We start from the raw sequence: 23,703 nt of genomic DNA, 5'->3' as shown, positions 1-23,703 counted from the left end.
TTTGTTGAGAATTTTTTGCATCTATGTTCATAAGCAATATTGGTCTATTTTTTAATTGTTGTGTCCTTGTTTGGCTTTGGTATCAAGTAATACTGGCCTCACAGAATAAATGTGAAAGAGATAGTTCTCATTTACAAAAATAACAAATGTTTCTCGAAGACAGCACTTAAGGTATTCAAAAGCAATGCTCTTGCCTTCTTCCATGAACCTCCTGAGTTCTTCTGAGTCCTTCCTTCCTCCCTCCACTCTTTCTTTCTTGACTAAAATTCCTTAAACTAAGGAGCGTCTAAGTCCAGCATCAAGCTTTATATCCTCCAAGTTCACATACCATCTCAGAAAAAAAGCCAACGTCAAACCCATTACCCAAGGAAGGCACAGCTGGAAGTCTAGGAGCCGGGAAGCAGCAGAAGAATCAACGGGCTCTTGATCCACATGCGTCATTAAAGACAACTGGGGCGGTGGTGCCAACTCTCGATGCTTATGGCAGCCTGGGAAGCCAGGATGCGACGAGAAGGAACCGCTCCGAGCAGCGTGAGGACCTGTGTGGACAAGCAGGCTGATATGGCGGCATTCGCCCAGCCCGTGGTTAGGCCTGACCTGGGCGACTGCCTTGGAGCCACGCTCTGGAAAGAGGGATAAATGGGGCCGTGGTTCTGGGTCCCACACAACAGGACGAGGGGACAGCAGACACACAGGCACAAGGACTCGTGCCCCAACGGCAGGCCGAGGAGAAGCCGAGAGAAAGTGGATTCTGACGCCAGAGCTCAGAGCCGCCTCCAGAACCCCGAGAGGACCGCTGTTTAGGCCGCCTGGACTGTGGTCTGGGCAGAGCAGCTGGGCAGGCCAGACGCGCACTCTCGGGAGCTGACACCTCCAAACCACTCAGGCCATCGGGGAGCCAGGGAAACAGGTGGGAGGAAGGCAACCTGTCCTTCCTATTTAATTTATTTTAAAAAATTTTTCCTATTTAATTTATGATGAACTCTTGTTGGTGTAAAAATCAGGTCATTTCCCAGGATAGGGCTCACAGACATTTGCTAGCAAGCTGCAGACACACCTTTCTAAATCCAAGTGTCCTCTAGCCCCCTCCTCTCGACTGGTGGATGTAACAGCAGGAAGGAAACAACCACCCAGGAGAGGCCAGTATTTTCAAAGAAGAAAAAAGAGGTGGCAGAGCTAAAGTCAGGACGACACCCTGCACCGCGGAGCAGGGACCTGCCTGAGTCACCTTCCGCCCCCCGCAAGGCTTCACTCAGGGCGGCATTCCCAGAATAATCCCATAAACCTTAAGGAGTTAGATTAACTGGCACCAAGGGTTAAGCTCCAGAGCAACCATGAGGCTCGGCAGAGGCCAAGGGCGAGGTCCCCGAAGCTCTGAGGTGCCTGCGCTACTGCTGCAGATAGCTTATCCTGCTGTGCGGTTATAAATCTTCAAGGGGTGACTATCCGTGACCTCCACCCATAGTCCCACATACAACTTCTTCCTATTTAGCAGTTTTATTTATTTTAGTTGGCACGTAAAAGTCCTCCAGGCTCACGGGGTACCTGTGATGTTTCGATTCACGCTTGCACCGCGTCGCTCACATTGGGGCACACACATCCATCTGCTCAGACATCCTCATTCCTCAAGGCGGAAACACGCCAGCCTTTCCTTCTGGAGTGTTGGAACTGCTCGGTGCGTGATCATCATCTGCAGGAGCTGGGCAGGAGCACCCAGTGCTCCTCCATCCTGTCTAACTGAGTAGCTCCAAGGATCAGCCTGCCCCGTCTGATCCCCTGCCTCTGGTAACCACTGTCCTGCTCTTCACTCCATGGGATCAACTTGTAGATTCTACACATGAGTGCAGCCATGCAGAAAACTTTCCTGTTTTTAATAACTCGTAGTCATGGTAGGACAAAAATGCTTAACTATCCCCAATATGAGTTTCCCATGGTGTTTTATTTGGTATAATAGATTAAAATGGAAAACCAATTAGCACTTTAGTCTTGGAGCTGTTCAGTTTATTTGAGTTGGTCACAAGATTGATACTTATATATTTAATTCATTTTTAAGGACCAATATAATAAGAATTTATATTTACCTCAGCCCGACACTTTTAAAACACTCCAAACTTTTTAAAAATTTCTATATTGTGCTATAAAGAATAGAGTAAGAATTTGCAGCAAATATGTGAATAAGGAAATAAGTAATAATAAGGGAAAAAGTAACAAGTGATGAATGTCCCCAGTCACTGAGTGGCCCCTGCACAGAGCTCAGACACAGGTCGGTGGACAAGACCAGAGACCTGCTTCTTTGCTTTCATTGCATGGTGATGGCGCCTCTCTGAAGAGCAATGGTCAGCAGCTGTCAGGAAGCAGATGGGCCATCTCAGGGCAAAGCAGGACAATCACGCGTGCCCTGGCATCCCATGTATCGGCTTCATCATGGACACGACAGCCTTCCTCATGCAAAAGTGTCGTTGATGTTGCTCACTGGAGGGTGTGAGTGTGTGTGTGTGTGTGTGTGTGAGTGTGTGTGTGTGAGTGTGAGTGTGTGTGAGTGTGAGTGTGTGTGTGTGAGTGTGGTGTGTGAGTGTGTATGTGTGTGTGTGTGTGTGTGTGTGTGTGTGTGTGTGTGTGTGTGTGTGTGTTTCTGCCAGAACTACTGCTAGGAAGAAAAAATCACTTTGGTGAAAAAATGTCGGTAAATCCTCCAAGTTAGACTTGGAGGCCAAGACGTGGTGAAGCCGTTCCACCAGGAGAGAGGGAGCCATGTCCTTGATCCCCTGAGACTGGGAGGCCGCGGAGAGAGGAGAGGAACCCGAGAGAAGAGACCAGGGAGGCCTGGGCCGCTCTCACAGATCTGACTGTCATCCTGATGCCACGGGTCCTTGTGGTCCTCCAAATCCTCAGGGGACAAAGAAACGTTACAGAACACTTCAGAAGAGTGGATTTGAAATGGAACCTAGTAAACAGGACTGACTTCTGCACCCAGGACACTGTTAAAGGCTTCAGAATCTGAACCAGGACAGACCTGCCATTGAATTTGACAGTTAGAAGATGTCGCTAATCTCAGGACGAACATTTTGGGAAAGGTGGTTTGGTGTGCACCCATGATGTTTCCTCCAAAGGAAACATCTTATGTTTCCTATGATCTTGCCCCCAAAGATGCATTTTCCTGTTCATAAAGGAAAAGACTAAAATTCCCTTTAGATTTTCATGTGACCCTTTAAGGAATTGTTCTGTGCTGATGAGGATAAGGAGCATCTGGGGCTTACTTAGGGCTGGTGGGATGGGCGTTGCCGCTTAAGAAGACACTTGTGCAGTTTCCAAGCTAAGCAGAGTCTCACCTTATGACCCAGGACCATTCTAGAAGACGTTATCCAACTGTGTTGAGAACTTGCATCCACACAGAAACCTTTATGGGAGACTTTAAGCAACTTTCTTAATAATTGCTCAAAAAATATGTACAACCAAGATGTCATGCAGTAGGCAAACAAACTATGGACCATCCAGACAATAAAACGCTATTCAACAGTAAGGAGAAATGAGATAATAAACTGTGAAAAGACATGGAAGAACATTAAATGCAAATTGCTAAGTCAAACAGCCCGTCAGAAAAGGCTGCAGGTCTTAAGACTCCCACCATGTGACCTTCTGGAAAAGGCAAGGTCGCAGAAGCAAACACATCTGTGAGTGCCCCAGACCTGGGTGGCAGAGGGAGGAGGAGGTGGAGTGGCGGAGCTCAGGGATATCAGAGCTGTGAGAGTCCTCTGCATCATACTGGAGTGGCAGGCACATGACACTGTGTGTTTGTCTAACTCACAGAACTGTGCAACTCCGAGTGAGCCCTAACGTGAACTGTGCGCTTGTGTTAACAATAATGTGTGAATGTTCATCGATGAACGCTGAAAATGTTCACTAACTGTAGTAAATGTAGCACAGTGATGCAGGATGTTAATCCTGGGGAAACGCAGGGCTGGGAAGAGGGAGCTCTTGGAATCCCTGTGTCTTCTGCTCAGTATTTCCCAAGATCCCAAAGCTCAGTTTAAAAAAAAAAAAAAAAGCCTATCAATTTAAAAAATTAGATAAAAGAAGAAATAGATTTAGTGTAGTGACTGAGCGATAGTTTAAAAACGTTAAAACAAAGTAGTCAAATATGTACTGCATGTAGGTGTCAGAATACATTATTAATAGATTTAATGACGGATGTCATTTTACACTGATCCAGGATGTGCTGTAGATGAAGATAAAAAAGGATTGTATATCTGGGAAGGGATTAGGAAGTCAAGACTTCGGAAGAATCAGAAAAAAAAAATAAGTGCAGTCAAGGACAAATCCCATTACTCATCTCCTGGTAAATTCATGCTGTTGGGGAGGTATCAGGAAAGGTTCTTGCTAAGCCTGCACCAATTTAGGGAGTACTGTTCTCTGAACTTCCTTGTCGACTTTCCTCCCCTTTGTCCTGGGGACTCCAAGAGAGACACAGCCCTCAGGTATACAGCTGGAGGTCAAAGCTGGATACAAAGGTCCAGCGCTGCTTGGTCTTCACCGCCTTCCAATCCTGACTCGATCGCCTTTGATGTTGCCTTAGCTGGACTGGAGAGAGAGCCAGGTGGTGGGCCCGCGCTGTCGAGTGCTGCCCCCTGGTGGCTGCACGGGCGTGCGACGGGCGAATGCGGGACCCGCGCCGCGCCCCGCCTGGCTTCAGGTGAACGCGCAGGAGCCGGCAGGCGGTTTCGCGACGCGGCAGACCTGAGTTCGGAAGTCACCCCTCGGGAACGTTCCGAGCGCCGCCGGGAGCGGTGTGCTGTGCCCTGGTTTGACTGGTGAGCAGGGCGTCGGTCCTGCGCCGCTCGCTTCCTCCAAAGCACGAGCACCAGGAGCTGTGACCAGGAGGGAAATACCCGGCAACCCCAAGCAAGGGCGCGCCCCGAAACGCCCGGCGGACGCGCCTCAGGACTGTCAAGGTCGCGAAACACGGGGAGCAGGATCCGCCCCACCAGGGGGTGCAGAGGAGACGGGATAGTAAATGCGCCCAGGGGCGCGGCCTGCGTTCCGGGACACGAGAAGGATTTGGGCGGAAGATCTCAGGGCGTCCGAACGAAGGTGGGGTTCAGCCAGCAGCGAGGGCCAGCGTCAGTGTCTTCGCTGGGACCCGCGTGATTTAGTCAGGCATTACCTTCAGGAAGCAGGGTAAGGGCCCGGGAAGCCTGCGCTGTGCTGTGACCGCCTAAAAACTCGAGTCCGTTAGAAAGTCAGATGACATTGCCAGTGTTCCCTCGGGAGATGCTCCCAGATTTTTCTCAAGAAAGGTTCTTTCTTTGGTCACGTCTTCCTTCCGCTGTTTCTTCCTTCCCTGGACTCTAATTGCAAAGTTCCTCGTACCTTTAGGTAAGTTACCTAACTTGCTGTACAACTGGGTAAGTGTGTTCACGTGGTGCGCTCCACCTTCCGCTCACCCCCGCTCATGCCCCTTCTCAGCAGGAACCCTTGGTAGCTGCCCACACACAATCCCATGAGTGAGGCCACTGGCAAAATTGGAACCTTCTCAATAAAGCTATCGTGTCTTCCATGTGAGCAATAATCCCCACTTCCACTGTAGCCAAGTGCACAAGTGCGTGCTTACACACTTTCTCTATGTGTGTGTCTATATATATAGAGAGAGAGACACACACACAATTAGAAAGTTTTGCTACAGGAGATGCGGGTTTCAGACACTGAAGGGGCCCCTTGCAGGTCTCCATGTGAAGCTGCAGGTCACCTTCCATGGCTGGCTGAGGGGATGCTGTTTTAGAAACAGCTGGTTCATTTTTACTGTGACATTTTGGACTCTCATCTGGAAGCCTTTCAATTTTCAGGCTTACACTTGAGAAAAAAAAAAATTAAAGAATTTGTTTAATTTCCAAGAGTCAAATTGCAATGTATTTGCAATAGTCCTTATTGGAAATGCAAATTAAACATGGTTATGTTTTCTTTCCCATCCAACTGCCTAAGCCAGACCTGTCCACACTGAGGATGTCCTCTGCCCTGGTAGGCCATCGGGACCCCACCACACACTCCCTCCCTATGGGAATACCTACAGGAGGATCAGCGGGCTCCTCTCATTTGAATGGAGGCATGGAGGTTGTCCTAAGGGGAGCAGGCAGAGCAGGACCCCATGATATTGGTCACCACCCAAATACCCATGTTTCACTATTTTCCTGTTCATTTTTTGACATTCCTCTCCACTGAGAAATTACTGGGAACATGGCTGATATATAGTAGGCATTCAACAAATATTTGAATAAATGCACAAATTCCTGGGCCCTTCAATCTAATGCAGTCTTATTCTGATTGCAGAAGAATTTTTGCCTTATTCCATGAAAGAAGTTTTCTTTATTCCCAGTGAAAGTGTTTATCATAAATAAATATTGAGTTGTACCAATATTTTTCTGAACTTTACTGAGGAGATGATCATTTGATTTTCTCCTTTGCTATTGTATTGCTGTCACTGATATATTTTACTAAGAATCAGAGTTTTGATTATCTAAAATAAATTACATAAAACTGAAATAATCTGCCCACTGAAGGCTTGGCAGAATTTGCATTTCTTGGCCTGACCACTTCTTTTTGTGCAAATTGTAAACTGCTAGTTAAGTATCCTTGTCCTGTGTGCTTGGCAGCAGGCATCTTTAAGAGTTGAACTTTTTACTTAATTTTCCAATATTTATACATATTTACACAGGAATGAGCTGTCCTGGGGTGGATTTAGATCTTCACACTGTTATGAGGTGCAACTTAAGATCAAATGGATCACCACTGAGAAGTCCAAATCTGAGAGTCTTTATTAAGCTGGCCAGCTGACTATCTCACACAACGCCCCAAAAATGGCTATTGGGAGAACAGCCCCGACCATAGGGTTGCAGGTGGTTTTATACCATAAGTCAGTACATCAATTGAAAGTGTCTGTTGCTATGATTTAAAATTACAAACTAACATCATGGGATCTGAAATCATCAGCAGAGGGGGAAGTGGGTCAAAATGACCTTACTTAGGTATGAACTAAAGAATGGTTACTAACATCTAGACAACCACTGTTGACATCACTGTTCACATGGTGCATTGTTTAGGAAACTAGGACTCAAAAAGAGAACAATTTTTCATTATACAGGAATTGCCATTTCGTCATTTTGTATTGCCAAACAAGTCATGCTAAAGCAACTGTTGACAGGTACAGGGGGTGGGGCATTACCCCATTTCCCTAGGGAACATGGAGTTTCAAGGTGAAATGGAGTCCATTAGTCATTGCCCACATTAGCCTGGCCTATACATTTCCATGGAGTTAAATATGTCAACCTGTCCCAACACACCATCCACTCAGTTTGGTGGGCACCTCTCCACCCAGGTTGGGGTAGTCTGTGCAATGTTCCCAGCACACCTGCACTGGGCTGGTCTCAGCTCATGTGGCCAGGTGTGGGACTGTCCGCTTGAGACATCAAAACTGCAACTCAAAGCCTGTGGGTTTTGGAACATCCCAGATTCTGGAACATTTTCAGACTAGGGAGGCTTCATCTATGCTGATGATTCCCACTCTGATGGCTATCTTAAAATATTCATTCTTGTCTATTTTTTTGTTGTTGTTGATTAGTTTTAGCAATTTTTGTTTTTTTAAGATCTGTCTTTCATGTATTTCAAAGTTCATTATCAAAACTTTTTCATAATATTTTCTAGACCATTTCATCTCTGCATCTAGAGTTTTGTCCCCATGTTAAAGTCTAATTAGTTACCTTTCTGGATTTTTGTTTGAAATATTACCAATATTTTATCAAATTTTTTGTCTATAGAGAAATTATTTTTGGCCTTGATCTTTTGTCTTTAACCTTCATATTTTTTTCTGAATTTCTCTTATTATTTTTAATTGCTTCTTCTACTTTTATTCATTTAGGTTTTTCTTGTTGTTTGCTTTCCTTTTATCTTGCTCTTGTTCTGTCTGGTTCTTGCTATGGATTCTTAGTTTTATAATTTTTAGCCATTCTTCTTTTCTAATATAAGCATTTAAGTTCATAAAAATTATATAAATACAAATCTTACTGTACTTTAAGGGTTTTCTTGTGATGTATTTCATTATCAATAATTTTAAATATTTTCCCATTTCCATACCAAAAATTATTTAGAATGATTTTTTTTTCTACCCTAATTTCTCAATGCATATTATCTACTTTTTAATAGTGTTTTCAGTTCATGAAAAGTTCTGTGAAAAGACCATAACTGACATAAAACCAGATACTTAATATTAAATTTTGCCTTATGACGGCTTGTGGTTGATTTCCATAAAGTCTCAACTTTATTTAAGGGATGTATCAGCATTACTCTCCGTATTTGATCCTGAACTATAAGATGTTAATAATTGGTGAATGTAAAATGAAGAATATAAGAGGCTTCTTTGTGCTGTTTTTAGTTCTTCCAGATTTCTAAAAGCCTAAATTATTTCAAATTGAACAGTCAAACGTTTTAAAATCACATCACCTCTGAACTCAGAGGTGGAGAATCCTGCCTTCTCCCAGGCCTGTGATCCTCCTGTTTGTCTTTCCAATGCCACTGTCTCATCTCAGATCTGAGAATTAATAACAGGCTGAATCTCCCTTCGCACCTGCTAATAACCAGAGAGCATGGTCAGGCCCTGATGTGGATAGGACACTGACAGGAAGTCCTCAGGGACCACGTCCGTGCCTGTCACCACATGAGGACACAATCAGCCCCTCAGGAGAAGAATGTTTGCCTGCTGTAAGATTTCTAATGCCACAGACACATACCTGCCTACACACACATATGCACACCTACATACAGACATAGGTAAAATCTCACAAGAGACATTTTTCTGCTATAAATACAATCCTAAAGATAGTGGTCTAACCAATGTCTCCTAAATCATTTAAAATAGATCCAGGTGGATATATTCATTTGTGAAGGAAAGATATCGGGGCACTTGTATTGTAAGATGAAAGAAGTGATACAGAAAAGTCCATCGACTGCTCTGCCGTGTACCAGGTACATCACTGTCTTTGTACTGTTATTGTTTTTTAAGTCTTCTGAAATGACAAAGTAATAGGCCACTGAGGAAACCTAAATTGGCCCGTTCAGAACCACAAAACCACAGCAAACAGGTTTCATCAGGAAGCCACCCCTCGATCTGAGCCCACGGGCTCCTATCTTTGTGATTACTTTTAAATATAATGTGTGATTGAGGCAAGACCTAAAAAACAGAAGCAAAGACAAAATAAAATTAAAGTTAGATAACAAAGCAAATTACTAAAGCCTTTTCACACGCATGAAATTAGATGTGCAGGGAAAAAAATGATCTCTTCTGAACATATTCCTAGTATTTATGAAGCTCATTTTGCTGTGAGACAGTGAGATAGAGCTGAATGAGCAACCATGCTAGTGTTCCCCTGGTAAATAGTTCCTATTTTTATTCTATCATTTTAAAAAAAAATCCTAAATATAATATCACCTCCTTTTTTAAATAACAGAGATAATCAACCAGGATAATGGCAGTGAAGAAGGCAAGGGAGCCGGAGACAAGTCCAGACTGCTGACAAGACCACTGCCTTTGCTTCCCCACCACCTGGGAGCAGGTCAGCAGAGTCTCCTCGGCGGCCAGAGCTGCTGGCTGCCCTCTCCAGCCCTTCACCTCTGGGCCTTGACCATAGGAGAAGAACCTAAAAGAAGAAACTGCTTAGAGGGTCTGAGCCCCTTTGTGTATCATGATTAATGGGTAAAAGACAACAAATTTATTAACAAAATTAATTCATAGAAGTGAATGTGTCTGTGGTTAACTGGTAGTGAATCCTCTTTTCCAGTCCTCTGGAAGCACCTAGCCCAGGGACCAGGGGCAATGCTGCGGAACAGGAGAGTTGAATGGGGCCCTGATAAAGAGGAGCGTGTGGCGATGACAGGTTCCAATAAATGTGGAGCCTGACAGGAGCACGTGGCAATCGCTAGCCAGGTTGAGTGCTGCTTGCTGTAGCCTGGTTGTTGGATGTTCTGCAAACCGCGGGTCATTTGGGTTGGCATCTCCTGAAGTTCAACATGTATTTTTATGTAGCAAAACTTCCACTGCCAGATCCACATTCAAAAGAACACAAGTGCATGGGGTTCCCCAAAATATTTTAAGAAACATTCACAGGATCATTACTCATAATAGCCACAAACTGGAAATACTCCAAGGCCCTTCCATGGCCAAAGAGAATGTGCTGTGATATACCCTGGGGTTCGGCCCTGAGCTGGAATTGAACAGCCACATGCAGCGACCCTGGCGAACTGGCAGGGGAGAGAATGCTCAGTAAACGCAGGCAGACCTTACAGGAGGGAGCATCCCCACCACGCAGTAATGATCTGCAAGTGGCCCCCAAAGGTCCACGTTTTGCAGGCGGGGCCCCAGCTTGCGGCACTACTGGGAGGTGGTGGAACCTTCAGGAGCCAGGGCCCAGTGGCAGAGGCAAGGTCACTGAAGTGGGTATCAGGACCCAGCCCTTCTGGCTGCCTTATGGCAGGCCAGTCGCCCTGCCGCGTGTCCCCACTGTAATGTTCTGCCTCGAGACCTGAAACCACTAACAAAGCAAACATTTTCTCCTTAGAAAGTCGTTCACCTCTGTCACAGTGATGGAAAGCCCACCAGCACACAGTGCATTCCTGCCAAGCTGGAGAGGCGAGATCACGCCTTGTTAGAAGTCAGAAGAGCAACAGTCGCTGACGACAGAGCAGTGGAAACACCGGGTGTGGCAATGGCCGTGTTTAGATTTGCAAAGCATGCCCAGGGCATAGCCACTTTGTAAAGGTGCGTCACAGTGCATCTAACGCATTTGAGAACGCAAACAGATCTATGCATCCTTCTATCAATAATTGAAGGCATCTATAACAACCACAGGGAAAGATCTCTTCCCACCGTGACTCACAGAGCATTTCTCCAAGTGCCATTTAGAGCTGCAAATTAGTTACTTGGGATGTTCTGCTAATTCACATAATTCCCACACAAGAATAAATCAATAGCTTCAAGCAGTTGTCTGTTCTCACCGCTCTTGACCTTAGGATTTAAGGCAAAAGGATGTCTTTGTTGGACTCACATATTTAAACATAAAAATGCTTTGTTATAGGAAAACCTAGCATGAAATCTTTTTTTTTTTTTTTTTTCCTTAAGTAAGTTGGGGAAAGGCAGAAAGAAGGGAACTTGGTGAACTGACTCAAGAAAGATCCCCACTCACAGTCTCTATTCACCTAATCTTGATCATAGTTCCTGGTATTTAATAAACTTTTACTTAACCACAGTATAATTTTCCTCATGATACATACAAGGAAAGAAGATTCATATTTCAATACTGGTTCACACTGAAAGGGAAATAAAATTAAAAATATTTTATGTGTCTGCATTCTACATTCACTGACAAAATGTTAAATATTTTAAAGCTATAGTGGCATATGCATATTGCAATAGCATACCACATGAGCCTATTACATAACTTAATGTTGTCTCTAAACACCTGATGCTCTGGCAACAGTAGTAATAAGTGCATATAGATGAGAACAGATCCTCTTGCACATGTGGAACACATCCAGGGTTCCAGATACTCTATGTCACCCACTAGCATGTCACTTTACAGTGCTTCAGAGCGGATCTCACCTGATCTTTGAGTGACAGTTACATAAGGAAACTAGAGGACATGGGTTGCCAGACAAATGCAGCTGGACCAGGAGCAGAAGGCCGAGTCCTGGTATGGGCAGGCAGTCAGCAGCAAACCTAGGGAAGCGACCCGCTGCTTCTCCAGCATCAAATCCCTCCTCCACTATCACTTTTTTCAAAGCAAAACAAAACAAAATGAATTGCTAAATATACTTTATTTGAACCAATAAGCAAAAATTGTAGGAACCAGAGATTTAAACAAAGTTTGATTTTAGACACAAAATTTAAATCATTTTCTTAGTTTTGAGAAGTATTATCTTTAAAAATATTCTAATATATACAGAAAGTTAACGTAGATTGGGGCGTATTTTCCAAATACTATTCAAACTAATGAAGGCAACTATTTAATCAAGTTAATTGTTAATGAGATAAGATGAGAAAATACAAAGGAAGCAGCTGTTACAAAAATGTTAAGTACTATGGCATTGTCAAGTATGATTCCTTATAAAATTAAATTACAATCATGTCCTCTGAGACGCTGTAGTCTTTACAAGGAGCACGTGCATGCTCCCAACTCCAGGATGCTAAGGACTTCAGTGAAGCCTCATCTTCTGCAAAGCAAATACCAAAGTGTTTTAAAGGCTGAGATATGTGAACTATAATAGCAGCAGTTTGAAACAGAAGAACAAGAAATAAAGGGAAATTATATTACTTTATCATGAATGTTCTCATTAATTTCTCATGGATATTTTATTTTATATAAGTGCAATCATAGTTATTTTTAATTAGTGCTTTATATGCATAAGTTGAAATTACCCTACACCAAAATGTCTGAAGTAAGTGAAATTAATTATAAAAAATACATACATGCATATACAATGGAAGAAACTCTTTCCCTCCTGTGAAAAATGTCTGGGTAATAGATAATATTAGAGATGAAAATTGCGAACTTGAACTAAGCAAAAATTTAAGTAGTACATTTATCCTATTTTCAGTCCAATTGTTTAATATTTAAAATTAAACTTTTTAAGAAGTTTAAAATTGAACTTTTAAAAAAGTGTAAAATTGAACTTTTTAAAATTAAGTTTATTCTTTTAACTGGAACCTAAAATAAAAAAACATTAAACTTTAAATTATTTTTTTCTTGTACCTAAAGCAAAATTCCTAGAAAATTTTTTTTTTTTTTTTTTTTTTTTTTTTTTTTTACTTCCTATGATATTAACTGAAAAAGAGAGGGGAGTTTTTAACATAAAAAGAAAAGATGAAACCTGAGATTTTTTCCATAAATATCTCAATGTCCTACAGATGCGGGCACACATTCCAGGGGAAATTATGGAATATCACTTTTGAAGAAGTCACTATTGCTCTTTGAACCATGTGTTTCCTCTGAGAGAAGAAGCTGCGGTAGATTGTTCAAGACAGAATTATTCTGAAAAGTCTTTCTAATTCTATCTTTCTGAATATGGGCTCTAGTTCTTGTAATTCACATGACACTCTTTGGCTGTGGTTGTCTGTTAAATTTCCTGTTTTGGACCACTTTCAGCAAGCCAAAACAAACAGCTCACAGAAAAGCTCTGGTAACTGCTTTTCCCCTTTTGGCATTTCCAGTTAGATGTTCTCCCCTTAGAGGTGCAGAGGAAGACAGGCGAAGAGCCACAGACACAGAGTAACTGGTCACAGAAGTTTTCAACGCCCCAAAAAGGTGCCATCTCCGTCCCGTGAAATCTGAGCGTTTTCTCGTGGTATTGCAAGTTGAAGTTCATCTCCTTCTTCCAGCTTTGCAATGCCTAGGGAAGAGTGATTTACAAGAGCTTAAAGTGGTTGTTTCATGATGGAAGAAAGAAAGAAAAGAATTTAAAGCAAATGGCATTGTTTCAGGAAAAATTATTCACATAAGTAGTGACCCTTCAGGGTGTTCCCATAGACTCTAAACCAGCTACAGCACCATTGGTCTCAAAAGTGAAATAAAATAAAGTAATAAACAGGAGGAGATACAACAGATACAAATGGATTTATTATCTACCATTTATAAAAGGAAGACTCAGAAAAGGACCCAAATATCAAACTTCAGAAATAAGTTAAATAAATCATAGCATGACCCTTGATAGACTATTGCATAGAGATGTTTTGCTTAATTTCATTGAAAAATGAAACTTATTCTAATAATGTTAAATAAAACTGTAAAAAATCACATACACACAGTCTTAATTATATTTCTAAGTGTGCATATAGAAGTATAAATAGTTAGAATTTTTTAAAAACTAAGTTGTTTCTTAGCAAAGCACGCGGCAGTTTTCCTCGAGAGTCTCTGATGACTATGGCTTTAGGTGTCATTTGGAGGACTTTATAGCCTTCCATGTTTAGGGTTCCTTAAATAACTACGTTTGCCTTATAATCATAGAAAACAAAGTAGTTAGCTCCTTATAAAAGACCAAGGTGTCTGTGTGCCTAACTTACAATGATGTATCCTGTGAATTAGAATACAAGTACAATTCAAGAACTACAGTCAAATGTCAGGTAATTGTTGGTCTTCATGCAAAAGAATATGGAGGAAAGAGGGGAAAAAATAAACAAAGTAGCTAGTCTCTAAATGGAGAAGACTTTGAAGTAACCATTTAGAAAGGGGCTGCCTTGCGTCAGTAGCACACAGTGAAACTGACTCCATAGACACATCTTCTCCACCTAAGGCTCCAGGCGCCTGGTCTCCTGGGTCCACCCACACCAGCGTTTGTCTATTGGACACATACTATGTGCCTGTCACCCTTCCAAGCAGGCGGGGAGCAGTGATGGAGGTGACGGCGGCCCGTCCCTGAGGTCTTGATAATGGGCCAAGACAGACAACAACGTCCAGAAATTCATAGGTTAGTGAATATACTTTCTAGAATCTTAAAAGCATTTGAAGATTGACTATCGGAAGTAGTTGAAAGGGAAATTAGAAAAAAAGATCAGGTTCATTTATTGAAAACATTTGTGCTTATCATATAAAGGCAATAGCTCACAGAGCACTGATTAATAAGAACCCCAAAGACTGAAAGTGAATAATATAGGTTTCATGTAAAGTTCTGACACTGTTTTGGGCTATTTCTGCTCTTCCAATTAACAGTTGGCAGTTACATTGTCTACAATAATCACATTCAATTTACTAATGAAATAATGAGTAAGACTCAGCTCTGGGTACATTAGTGGTTCTTGGCGCTTCGTTGGGTTTCTTAAGCTGACCATTCCAACGTGTTCAGGTCACTACGGAAGCAGTTTGTGCACTTGCACACTATCATGCAGTTTTTAATAACTTTGAACAAATTCAACCGAAAACATTAAAGTCGCTAGCCTGAAGCTTCTTAGAGCTCCTGTGTGACACTGAGTCATCATTTTTCAACAGTGAGGCACCCAGGCACTCCGGCAGCACACTCTCCCAGGAAGTACATGTGAGATGAACAGATGATTAGAAAATTTTAAGAAGAGTTAGTTGTGAAACACCAAGTACTAATGCATATAAATAGATAAGACAGGAGTGGCCCTGACATTTATAAATGTTTTGCAATATCAAAATGCTGGTCAGCACTGGGCACAAAGAAAGCTGCCCATATGAAAAATTAGGGAATTCCAATTCCACAGACTTCCTCCTGAAGCTTCCACTGAAGCTGTCCACCAATTCTGTCACTATGTGCCACTGTCCTTAGTTTCTAACTGATTGATTGGGTATTCATTTGGAACGCCTTTGAAATACTTCAAGTACTTCCCAATCCCGTGTTCTACACTGCGAGCCATTCCCAGTAACTTGCCTGAGGCCAAAGACATTCCTAGGGGCTCTGAACGGATTTGTCAAAATCACTCAAGAGGAATAAATATGTTGAGCGTGAGCACATTTTCAAAAACCAGCCTTGATGAACTTGATATTTCACCCTCCTGAAATAAAACAGCCCACCCAGGTTGTTGTTAGCAGAGCCCACCTCTCCTGTGGCCCTGGTCTCTCCTGAGTTCAAAGGCAGGGTTGCTGCTACACTTTCAAGTCCCAAAGTCACCTGCTGGGTGTCCTTGGCAACAGAAGCAACCTGTGTGAAAGTGAGAGATTGGGCAGCCTGAACTTTTGCACTATGCCCAACTTAGGCCATTCTTCCCTGGCAGGTAAGAGTTTTGCTGGCTTCCATGGTGGAGCCAGCCTAGATGGGCTTAAACCAAGTTCTGGAGCTTTGAAGCTGTGCAACCTGGGTGGAGTTATGTTACGTCTCTGTGCTTTAGCTTCCTTCTCCCTAACCCAGGTGAGAGTGTCTGACACCCAGAGAGAGGGCCTGATAGATGGAGATCTCTCTGTGACTGGTAGGTATTATCATAGTTATTGTCATGGTTAAAACTGAAGAAAATACATCTTGGGATACTCTCAACATAGAGCTCCATGAAGTTGCTCTGCTGTCCAAATGTATATAAAAAAATTCTGACTATTAGTATGAATCCAAGCATCTCAACTGAAACAGACTGGCTCATCCTACAAGATAAAACAGTGTACTGAGAAATGTCTGTCTTTTTTCTATTTATGGGCCCCGTCCATTCTTTTCTGCATTGGGTAGCTCAGATATTCAGCACAGCCTGTCTGCATACCACAGCAAGCATGTCTGAGAATGTTATTTACCAGCTGAATAGCAGGAGTTATTGGGTAGTGTTTCTGGCATATTCTGAATACACCGGAACAGAGTCCACCAGACTCAACTCGTCCCCAAAGACGTGGACTTTTTTCCTCTGTATTAGGTGTCCCATGGCAAAGGTGCTGTCAGTGTACAAAACCTGAGAAACAACCAAAGAACACAGTCAAGCGTGCGCACAGGATGGGAGGCGTGGGGCAGTGAACGCAGGACCAGGGTCCGAACCTACCTGGCCGTATATGAAGAAGTACCCGGTTTCTTTCACCACTATTTTATTCTCTTTTTCTTCCAGGGCTCTTCCTCTTTTAAAGCTGAGAAGCCATGGAACAAATGTGTAAGATCCTACAAGGAAGAGAATTAGTCTTAAGAGAGGAACCTGAGGAAGGTCGTTTTCACCTCCATGGAGTTGCTCACCTAAATCTGAAACGTAGAATTTCATCTACTAAAAAATTGTGAAAGAGGGAGAGAAGACGAGTCACAGCACCCCAGCAGATGCTCTGACCTCTTAGGCACTGACCTGGGTGCATGTCAGATTCAGGGACCTGAGAGCCAGCACCATGGGAGTGTGTGACTTCCTGTCATCGTGTCGTCGTGTTGAATTTCACCTCTTTCATGATAAAGGCTGGTCTGAAGGGCAGAGTTTGAAGCCCAGACTGGGACACGAATCCTCTAAGAGCACACTGGTAGAGATTTTCCTTTGACTGCAGGGAGGAGTCGTGAAGAGTTCAGCAGAAGGGACGGAGGAAACCAGCCTGCTGCGCCTGGCAGCAGAGAGCAGCCACGCACAGGGGAGGGGTCCTGGGGTGCCACAGCCGGCCCGCAAGGGCAGGCGCTCCAGTGATCTTAGCATCAGATTCAGGTACTTCTCATTCTCTGCCCTGGGGGCACATGGGGAGTGACAGGAGGCATTGCTCAAGGTCAGATGGAGGGTCAGGCAGGAAACGCAGCCCCAGAGCAGCAGGCAAGCGTCCAGAGTCAGTGAGCCAGAACAAGTCTGGGCATCTCAGACACCCACAGCCAGTGTCGAGACAGGACACTCCTTCCCTGTGCTCGGCTGAGCTCCCTGGGTTCCTCGCAGCCCCATTAGGTCAATATTGGTGTTAGGGTGGGAGATCTGGAGGTGTAAACAAAATGGTAGCAAATCAGGGGGCGGAAGGTTACAGAGATGGCAGTGTAAGGACAGGACAGTGACATGAAACTGCGGTGTTTAAAATGTGCCGTCTAACTGGCCATGCCAAGCCACAGGGTCTCCACACTCCACTTGGCCATGGCAGAGGGGACGAGATGAATAACAGAATGTGCCAGAAGTTCAAGCAAAGAACTTTGCTGGGGCTGAGGCTGCAGAGTTTCCTCCCAGGGATCTTCACAAGGGGTTCGGTGCGACAGGCAGCTGACAGGGTTTGCAGAGTGAGTTTGTTGGTTTGTTTTGTTTTTCCCCCATGGCTTTATTGAGGGAAAACTGAAGTACAATAAAATGTACATATTTGGAGTATGCAATTTGATCAGTCCTGATATGTATGTAACCAATACAATCCATATAAAAATCATTTCCATTACTTTGTTTTAAATTTGAAATCATGCAGACTGTGACCTGCATGATTTATTACATTAGAAATCAATCACCTTGGCTGGGGAGATAGCTCAGTCGGCAGAGTGCTTGCCTTGCAAGCACAAGGCCCTGGGTTCAATCCCCAGCACCACAAAAAAAAAAAAAAAAAAAAAAAAAAAAAAGAAAAGAAAAAAGAAATCCAATCACCTTAAGATATGTAGAACCCCACCCCCACATGACCACTATTTCAAAATTAAATGGCACACATATAACTATCTCAGAGGTTAAGGAAGAAAGCTCAAGAAAAGTAAATAAAAAGTGCTTTGAACTAAGTGATAATAAAGGCTTAAAATATCAGGCTCTCTGGGATGAAACTGTAGTCAGATGAACATTTGTAACTTAAAGTATGTGTATCAGATGCCAGAATAATAATCAAATTATTTTCAAATTATGTAGTAGGAAGGAAATAATAAGAGTAGAAGCAGAAATATATGAAATAGAGAAGAAATACTACAGCTAAAATTTGATAAAAATCAAACAAACTAATCAAGAAAAAGCAAGAACACAAAATTAATATCAATGGAAAGACAGCGTATCAAAACAACCCCACAATGTTAAAATTATATTAAGGTCATATTACAATTGTATGTCAACATATGGAATAGCTTTGCATAACATAGTCTATATTAGAGAAGGATCCGTGTGCTGCTGAGAAGAAAGTGTTCAGTCATGGATAAAATATGGATAAAATATTCTATATATGTTAAGCCTAAATTATCAATTGTATTCTTTAATTCTACAGCTCTTTATTAGTTTTTGTTTGGAGGACCTGTCCAGTGGTGACAGAGGCATGTTAAGTCACCCAGTATTATTGCGTCATGGTCTAGTTGATTCTTGAAATTGAGAAGGGTTGGTTTGAGGACATAGATGCTTCACTCTTTGGTGCATAAATATTTATGATTGTTATGTGTTGTTGTTGCATAATTCCCTTAAATAGTAAGAAATGTCCTTCGTGCCCTTCTGATTAACTTTGGCTTAAAGTGCACTTTATCTGATATGAGGATAGAAAACCCTGCTTGTTTACGTAATCTGTGTGAGTGGTATGCTTTTTCCCATCCTTTCACCTTCAGTCTGTGGATGGCTTTGCCTATGAGGTGGTCTTTTGGAGGCAGCATATTGTTGGGTGTTTTTTTTAATCCAATCTGCCAGTCTGTGTCTTCTGATTGATGAGTTTAGGTCATTAATTTTCAAGGTTATTATTGAGATATGATTTGTGTTCCCAGTCACTTTCGTTTATTCTAGTTTTTAATTTGAATTAGTTTCTCCTTAGATTGATTATTCCTTTAGTGTAGTCTCCCTTTGCTGGTTTTCACTTTTTTTTTTCATTTCATCGTCATAGAATATTTTGTTGAGAATGTTCTATAGTTCAGCCTTTCTAGGTGAAAATTTTCTTAACTTTTGCTTGTCATGGAAGGTTTTTATTTTATCTTCAAATCTGAAGTTTAATTTGGCTGGCCATAGGATTCTTGGTTGGCGTCCATTTTCTTTCAGAGCTTGGTATATGTTATTCCAGGACCTTCTAGCTGTGAGGGTCAGGGTTGAAAAATCAGCTCAGATCCAAATTGGTTTCCCTTTATATGTAATCTGATATTTTTCTCTCATAGCCTTTAAAATTCTATCCTTACCCTGTATGTTAGGCATTTTCATTATGATGTGTCTTAGTGTGGGCCTGTTGTGATTTTGTACATTTGGGGTCCTATAAGCCTCTTAAATTTGATCTTTTCATGTCATTAGTTCTTGGAAGTTCTGTTCATAGTTTCTTAACATCTCTCCATAATCAACTCTATTTTGAAGATTATATTTGTCTTCATTGCCTGAGGTTCTGTCTTCCAAGTGGTCTAGTCTTTTGGTGATGCTTTCTATTGAATTTTTAATTTGGTTTATTGAGTCATTCATTTTGAGTATTTCTGCTTTTTTTTCCAGAATGTCTTCCTCTTTACTGAAGTGATCTTTCACTTCCTATATTTTCTCTCGATTTCACTTCTTATACCATCCTTTCTCTTTTCAGCAGTTTTAGGTGGGTCATGTGGAGTGTGACGCTGCCCCTCTGGATTGCTGGGGCGAGAGCTGAACCCTTATGCAGAGTTGATGGAGGCAGGGTCTGGGCTTAGGCGGGCTCTTCACTGGGTGCCAGTTGGCCTGGAGATTTTAAACGGCACCTCCAGTGCCTCGTACTTGCTGGTCCAGCTGGATAACCGTACCCCAGGGATCTGCCCTCGGTTCCACTCGTGTGATAGGGACCCAGTTCTCAGTTCCATTTGTCACCGTCGGACACCACGTTTCTGGTCTCAGGTTCAGTCTCCTGCCCGCACTGACCCGAGTCTGGCCAGGTGCGTCTCTCCCAGCTGGTCCTGCAAGGTCCTGCGAGCAGTCGGATGGGAGGCGGTGGAACTAGGTGGATTTTCACGACCAGTGTCCCCAGTGTGAACCTCTCTCCCCTCTGGTTTCTCCTGGTCACTTAAGCACACTCTGTACTGTGCAGCGTGTTTACTGGGCCTGTGTGTCGGTCCAAATGCAGGGAATCAGCTTCCTCAGTGACTGCCCAGCAAGCAGCAGCTGCAGAATGGTCCTTCCTTGGTCCTCTGCAGGCCACTGGGGCGTTGGTGGCCTCTTTCCCCACACACAGACACTGCAGCGAGTCCTTCAGGTTCGCGGGGCAGAGTCCTTGATCTCTAAACCCTCTGTACCCAGACAGCCAGCCCCGGGCCTCCCAAAACGCGGGTTCCTTGAACTCCCTTAACCCTCCACTGCTCCGCTCGTGGGAGGGGGCTCAGGCTGGTGCTCTGGCTGTGCCACTGGAGGTTTCTTCCTCACTTCACTATGTCCAGCCTCCTGAGTCCCGAGCTGCTTCAAATGCTCAGTCAGTCTTAAATATTCAGTCCACTTTTCTGTTCACCCGCCATGCCAAGAAGCTGCCTGTCTGCTCTCTTGGTTCCACTCCACGGAGCAGCCAGGGACGCGGCCTCCTCGAGTCTGTCATCTTTGCAGAGTTGGAGGTGCCAGCCCGCTTCACACCATCCACAAGGTGGACCGGCGATCTGAACGGTCCCCAAGTAAGAGGTACTTTTAACTGACAGAAAATACCATATATATTTATTGTGAACAACATAATGTCTTGAAAAATATGTATATTGTGGGATGGGTAAATCAAGCTAGTTAACATGTTCATTTCCTTGCACAGTTGTTCTTTGTGTGTGTGGAGAGATCACCTAAAACGTGCTTTCTTTGTCTTTTTCAAGGTGATCTGTTGTCACCGTAGTCACCAGGATGAGTCACAGACCTCTGGAGCCTTCTTCTCCTGTGAAGCTTTGCACCTTTGACCCACTTCTCCCCAGCCTCCAGCCCAGCCTCGGTAGGTAGCCACCGTTCTACTGTGTGAGCTGGACAACTTTGAATTCCACATATAAATGAGATCGTGTGGCATTTGTCTTCTGGTCCTGGCTTATTGCACTTACACACTGTGTTTCAGGTTCATCGGTGTTGTAACAAGTGATGGATTTCCCTCCTCTGCAGTGGCTGCGGAGCAGGCAGTTGTGTATGGGATCCACTTCACCCTCCTCCATTCATCTCCTCCCCTGAGGCACACTCAAGTCGGTCCCTATCTTGCTACTATAAATAATGCTGTAATCAATGCAGAAATCCTGAATCCATTTCCTTTGGATAGATACAAAATAATGGGACTGCTAGATCATAGGCTAGTTCCATTTTTATTTTTTTGAAGGATCTCCATACTGTCTTCCATAATGGTGGAACTAATTTATATTCCCACTCCAAATAAGATTCTTGATGTAAGAATATAAAAAAGAACCACAAATTTTCTTCATATTTCTAAGGAGTTAAAGAACCAGAGATGCTAAAACAAAACAAGCTGCACTGTGATTTCAAGTTAAAATGAGCAACAGTTCCTTCAGGGGATGCTTCCAGTTCACATTTCATAGTTAGGGAGGACAGTGCCAGGGAGACTAGGGCAAGGGAAGGGGAGGCAGGAAGGCTGGAGTGTGCCCGCTGGGCAGAGATGCATGGCTGGTCTTTGGGAACACTTGTTCTGGTCTGTGCTCACTCCCAGGAGCCACGTCCACCACTGTCACTGAGGGAGCTATAGAAGGGCTTCGGTGGCCAGGGCAAGATGGCTAGTGAGGAGGTTGGGGCCGGGCCAGAACAAAGGAGCACACAGAGTGTCTTCGGATGAGGTCAACTTCCTGCTTGACGAAAGCACTCACGGACCCAAGGGTGGGACCCAATCAGACACTTCCACACTCATGCTTCTAAGGAGGGATCCAACAGAAAAACTGAACAGAGGTGTGGAAAGAGGGGGTACCCATCTATAACAATGGAAGGGTGTGGACGAGGAGGAGATAAGGAAAGGAGGAAATTCCAAGGGCCATAAAAAGAACAGGCCGAAACTCCGCCACTCCCAGCTCCGGAGTCCCTTCTCTCAGAGAAGTCTGTCTGTCATGTTTGCAATGAATCTGCTGCTTGCTTGCTGGCTCTATGTCCAGTTCTTCAATTCTTGCTGAACAGAGGCAATGAACCCAGTACCCCCAGACGGTAACATCACATCTAGAGCATGAAAAGGGACAGGTCTGGGTGCTTTTCCCAAACAAGGGCTCTGGGGAAACTTTTCCTTACCTGAAAACCCTCAGTGCCATATTGGCAGACAGCCAAAGATCACCTTCATGGTGGGTAACAAAGGCAAGATCACCTCTACCTATCTGTGCCCAGGACAACTTCAGTGAAAAGCTTGCAGTACAATAGCATTCGGTTTTCTTTAAATGAGGCCATGTACCCAAGGCACTTAGAATTCACGGGATGCATGGTGTTGTGGTAAAACACCAAGATGACGTCGAGTGTGGCTGCCTTCATGGTCTGGTAATAGGACTTGCTGCTCTAACCAAGGACAGCTTTTGTCCCCTCAAAATAACACCTACCTTAGATCCTAACTTCCCTGAGCTCAAAGAACTGTTTGCGTTTGGTTCCCTGCTGATTCCTCAAGGCTTAAAATGACTAGCCCACTGCAGACATGAAGTAAATGCTTATTAAATGAACTAATTCAACTTCAAACATATAATAATTCAAAATGATGGTATACTATGGCAACTAGACAAGCATTCAGCTGTTCTTGCTTTTAGAAGGATTTTGCTATTAGTTTCTGAAATTCTGGGAAATGGAATGCCATCCATCATAGAGCTAGTATGTCCTCTTGAAGAGAAGTAGAACACATATTTCTAAAAGCACTTATTTGCATTCTGGCTAGGGATATCTATTGACTGAAGTTTATTTTCCAACAATTTAATTCATGTCTTATTTTTTTACAAGACATTTATTTTCTTTTGCATTGCATCATCTCTTTCTGGCAATGTCCTGATTTAAAAGATAGAATCCATGTGTCGTTGTTCATTTTTACTGTCTTATTCCTTTTCTACTCTACACCCACAGCCACTCATAAACATAGGTGTGTGCACACACAGAGATGATACTCCATAAGATGGAAGAGTCCTCGTCCTTGCCATTGATACAGCCGAGCACAAAGTGTGCACTCTGAGTCTGTACTGACGAGTGAATTCCAAATCTTTAAAGAAAACAAGCTACACAATAAGTTAAAGGCTAATTATAAGCATAAATATTATGTTTCTACATGTTAAAATTTATTTAGATTTTTAGCATGCTAGTTAGACTATAGGAAATGCAAACTAGAAAAGACGCAGTAGTGCCTACCCTGCAGAGTGTTTTTCTAAACCAATACACCTCACTCCTTGCAGCGGAACCTTAAGAATTTGGAAGTAAACTCCCAAGAATATCAATTCTTATTATTGCTAGTC

General features: G+C 43.2%; 1 protein-coding gene across 1 annotated transcript in view; it reads right to left on the bottom strand.

Annotated features, from left to right (window-relative positions):
- Nucleotides 1-12,839: 12,839 nt before the first annotated feature.
- TNFSF13B (TNF superfamily member 13b) overlaps nt 12,840-23,703 on the bottom strand; it is a 33,018-nt gene continuing 22,154 nt past the window's right edge. Inside the window, 4 exon segments of the mRNA XM_079137502.1 lie at nt 12,840-13,425; nt 16,266-16,329; nt 16,331-16,417; nt 16,505-16,617. Coding sequence (XP_078993628.1) covers nt 13,325-13,425; nt 16,266-16,329; nt 16,331-16,417; nt 16,505-16,617 — 365 coding nt within the window. The 3' untranslated portion in view covers nt 12,840-13,324.

Source organism: Sciurus vulgaris (assembly GCF_902686455.1).
Source record: "Sciurus vulgaris genome assembly, chromosome: 4".
Classification (NCBI taxonomy): domain Eukaryota; kingdom Metazoa; phylum Chordata; class Mammalia; order Rodentia; family Sciuridae; genus Sciurus; species Sciurus vulgaris.
This window is presented reverse-complemented; position numbering and strand designations above follow the sequence as displayed.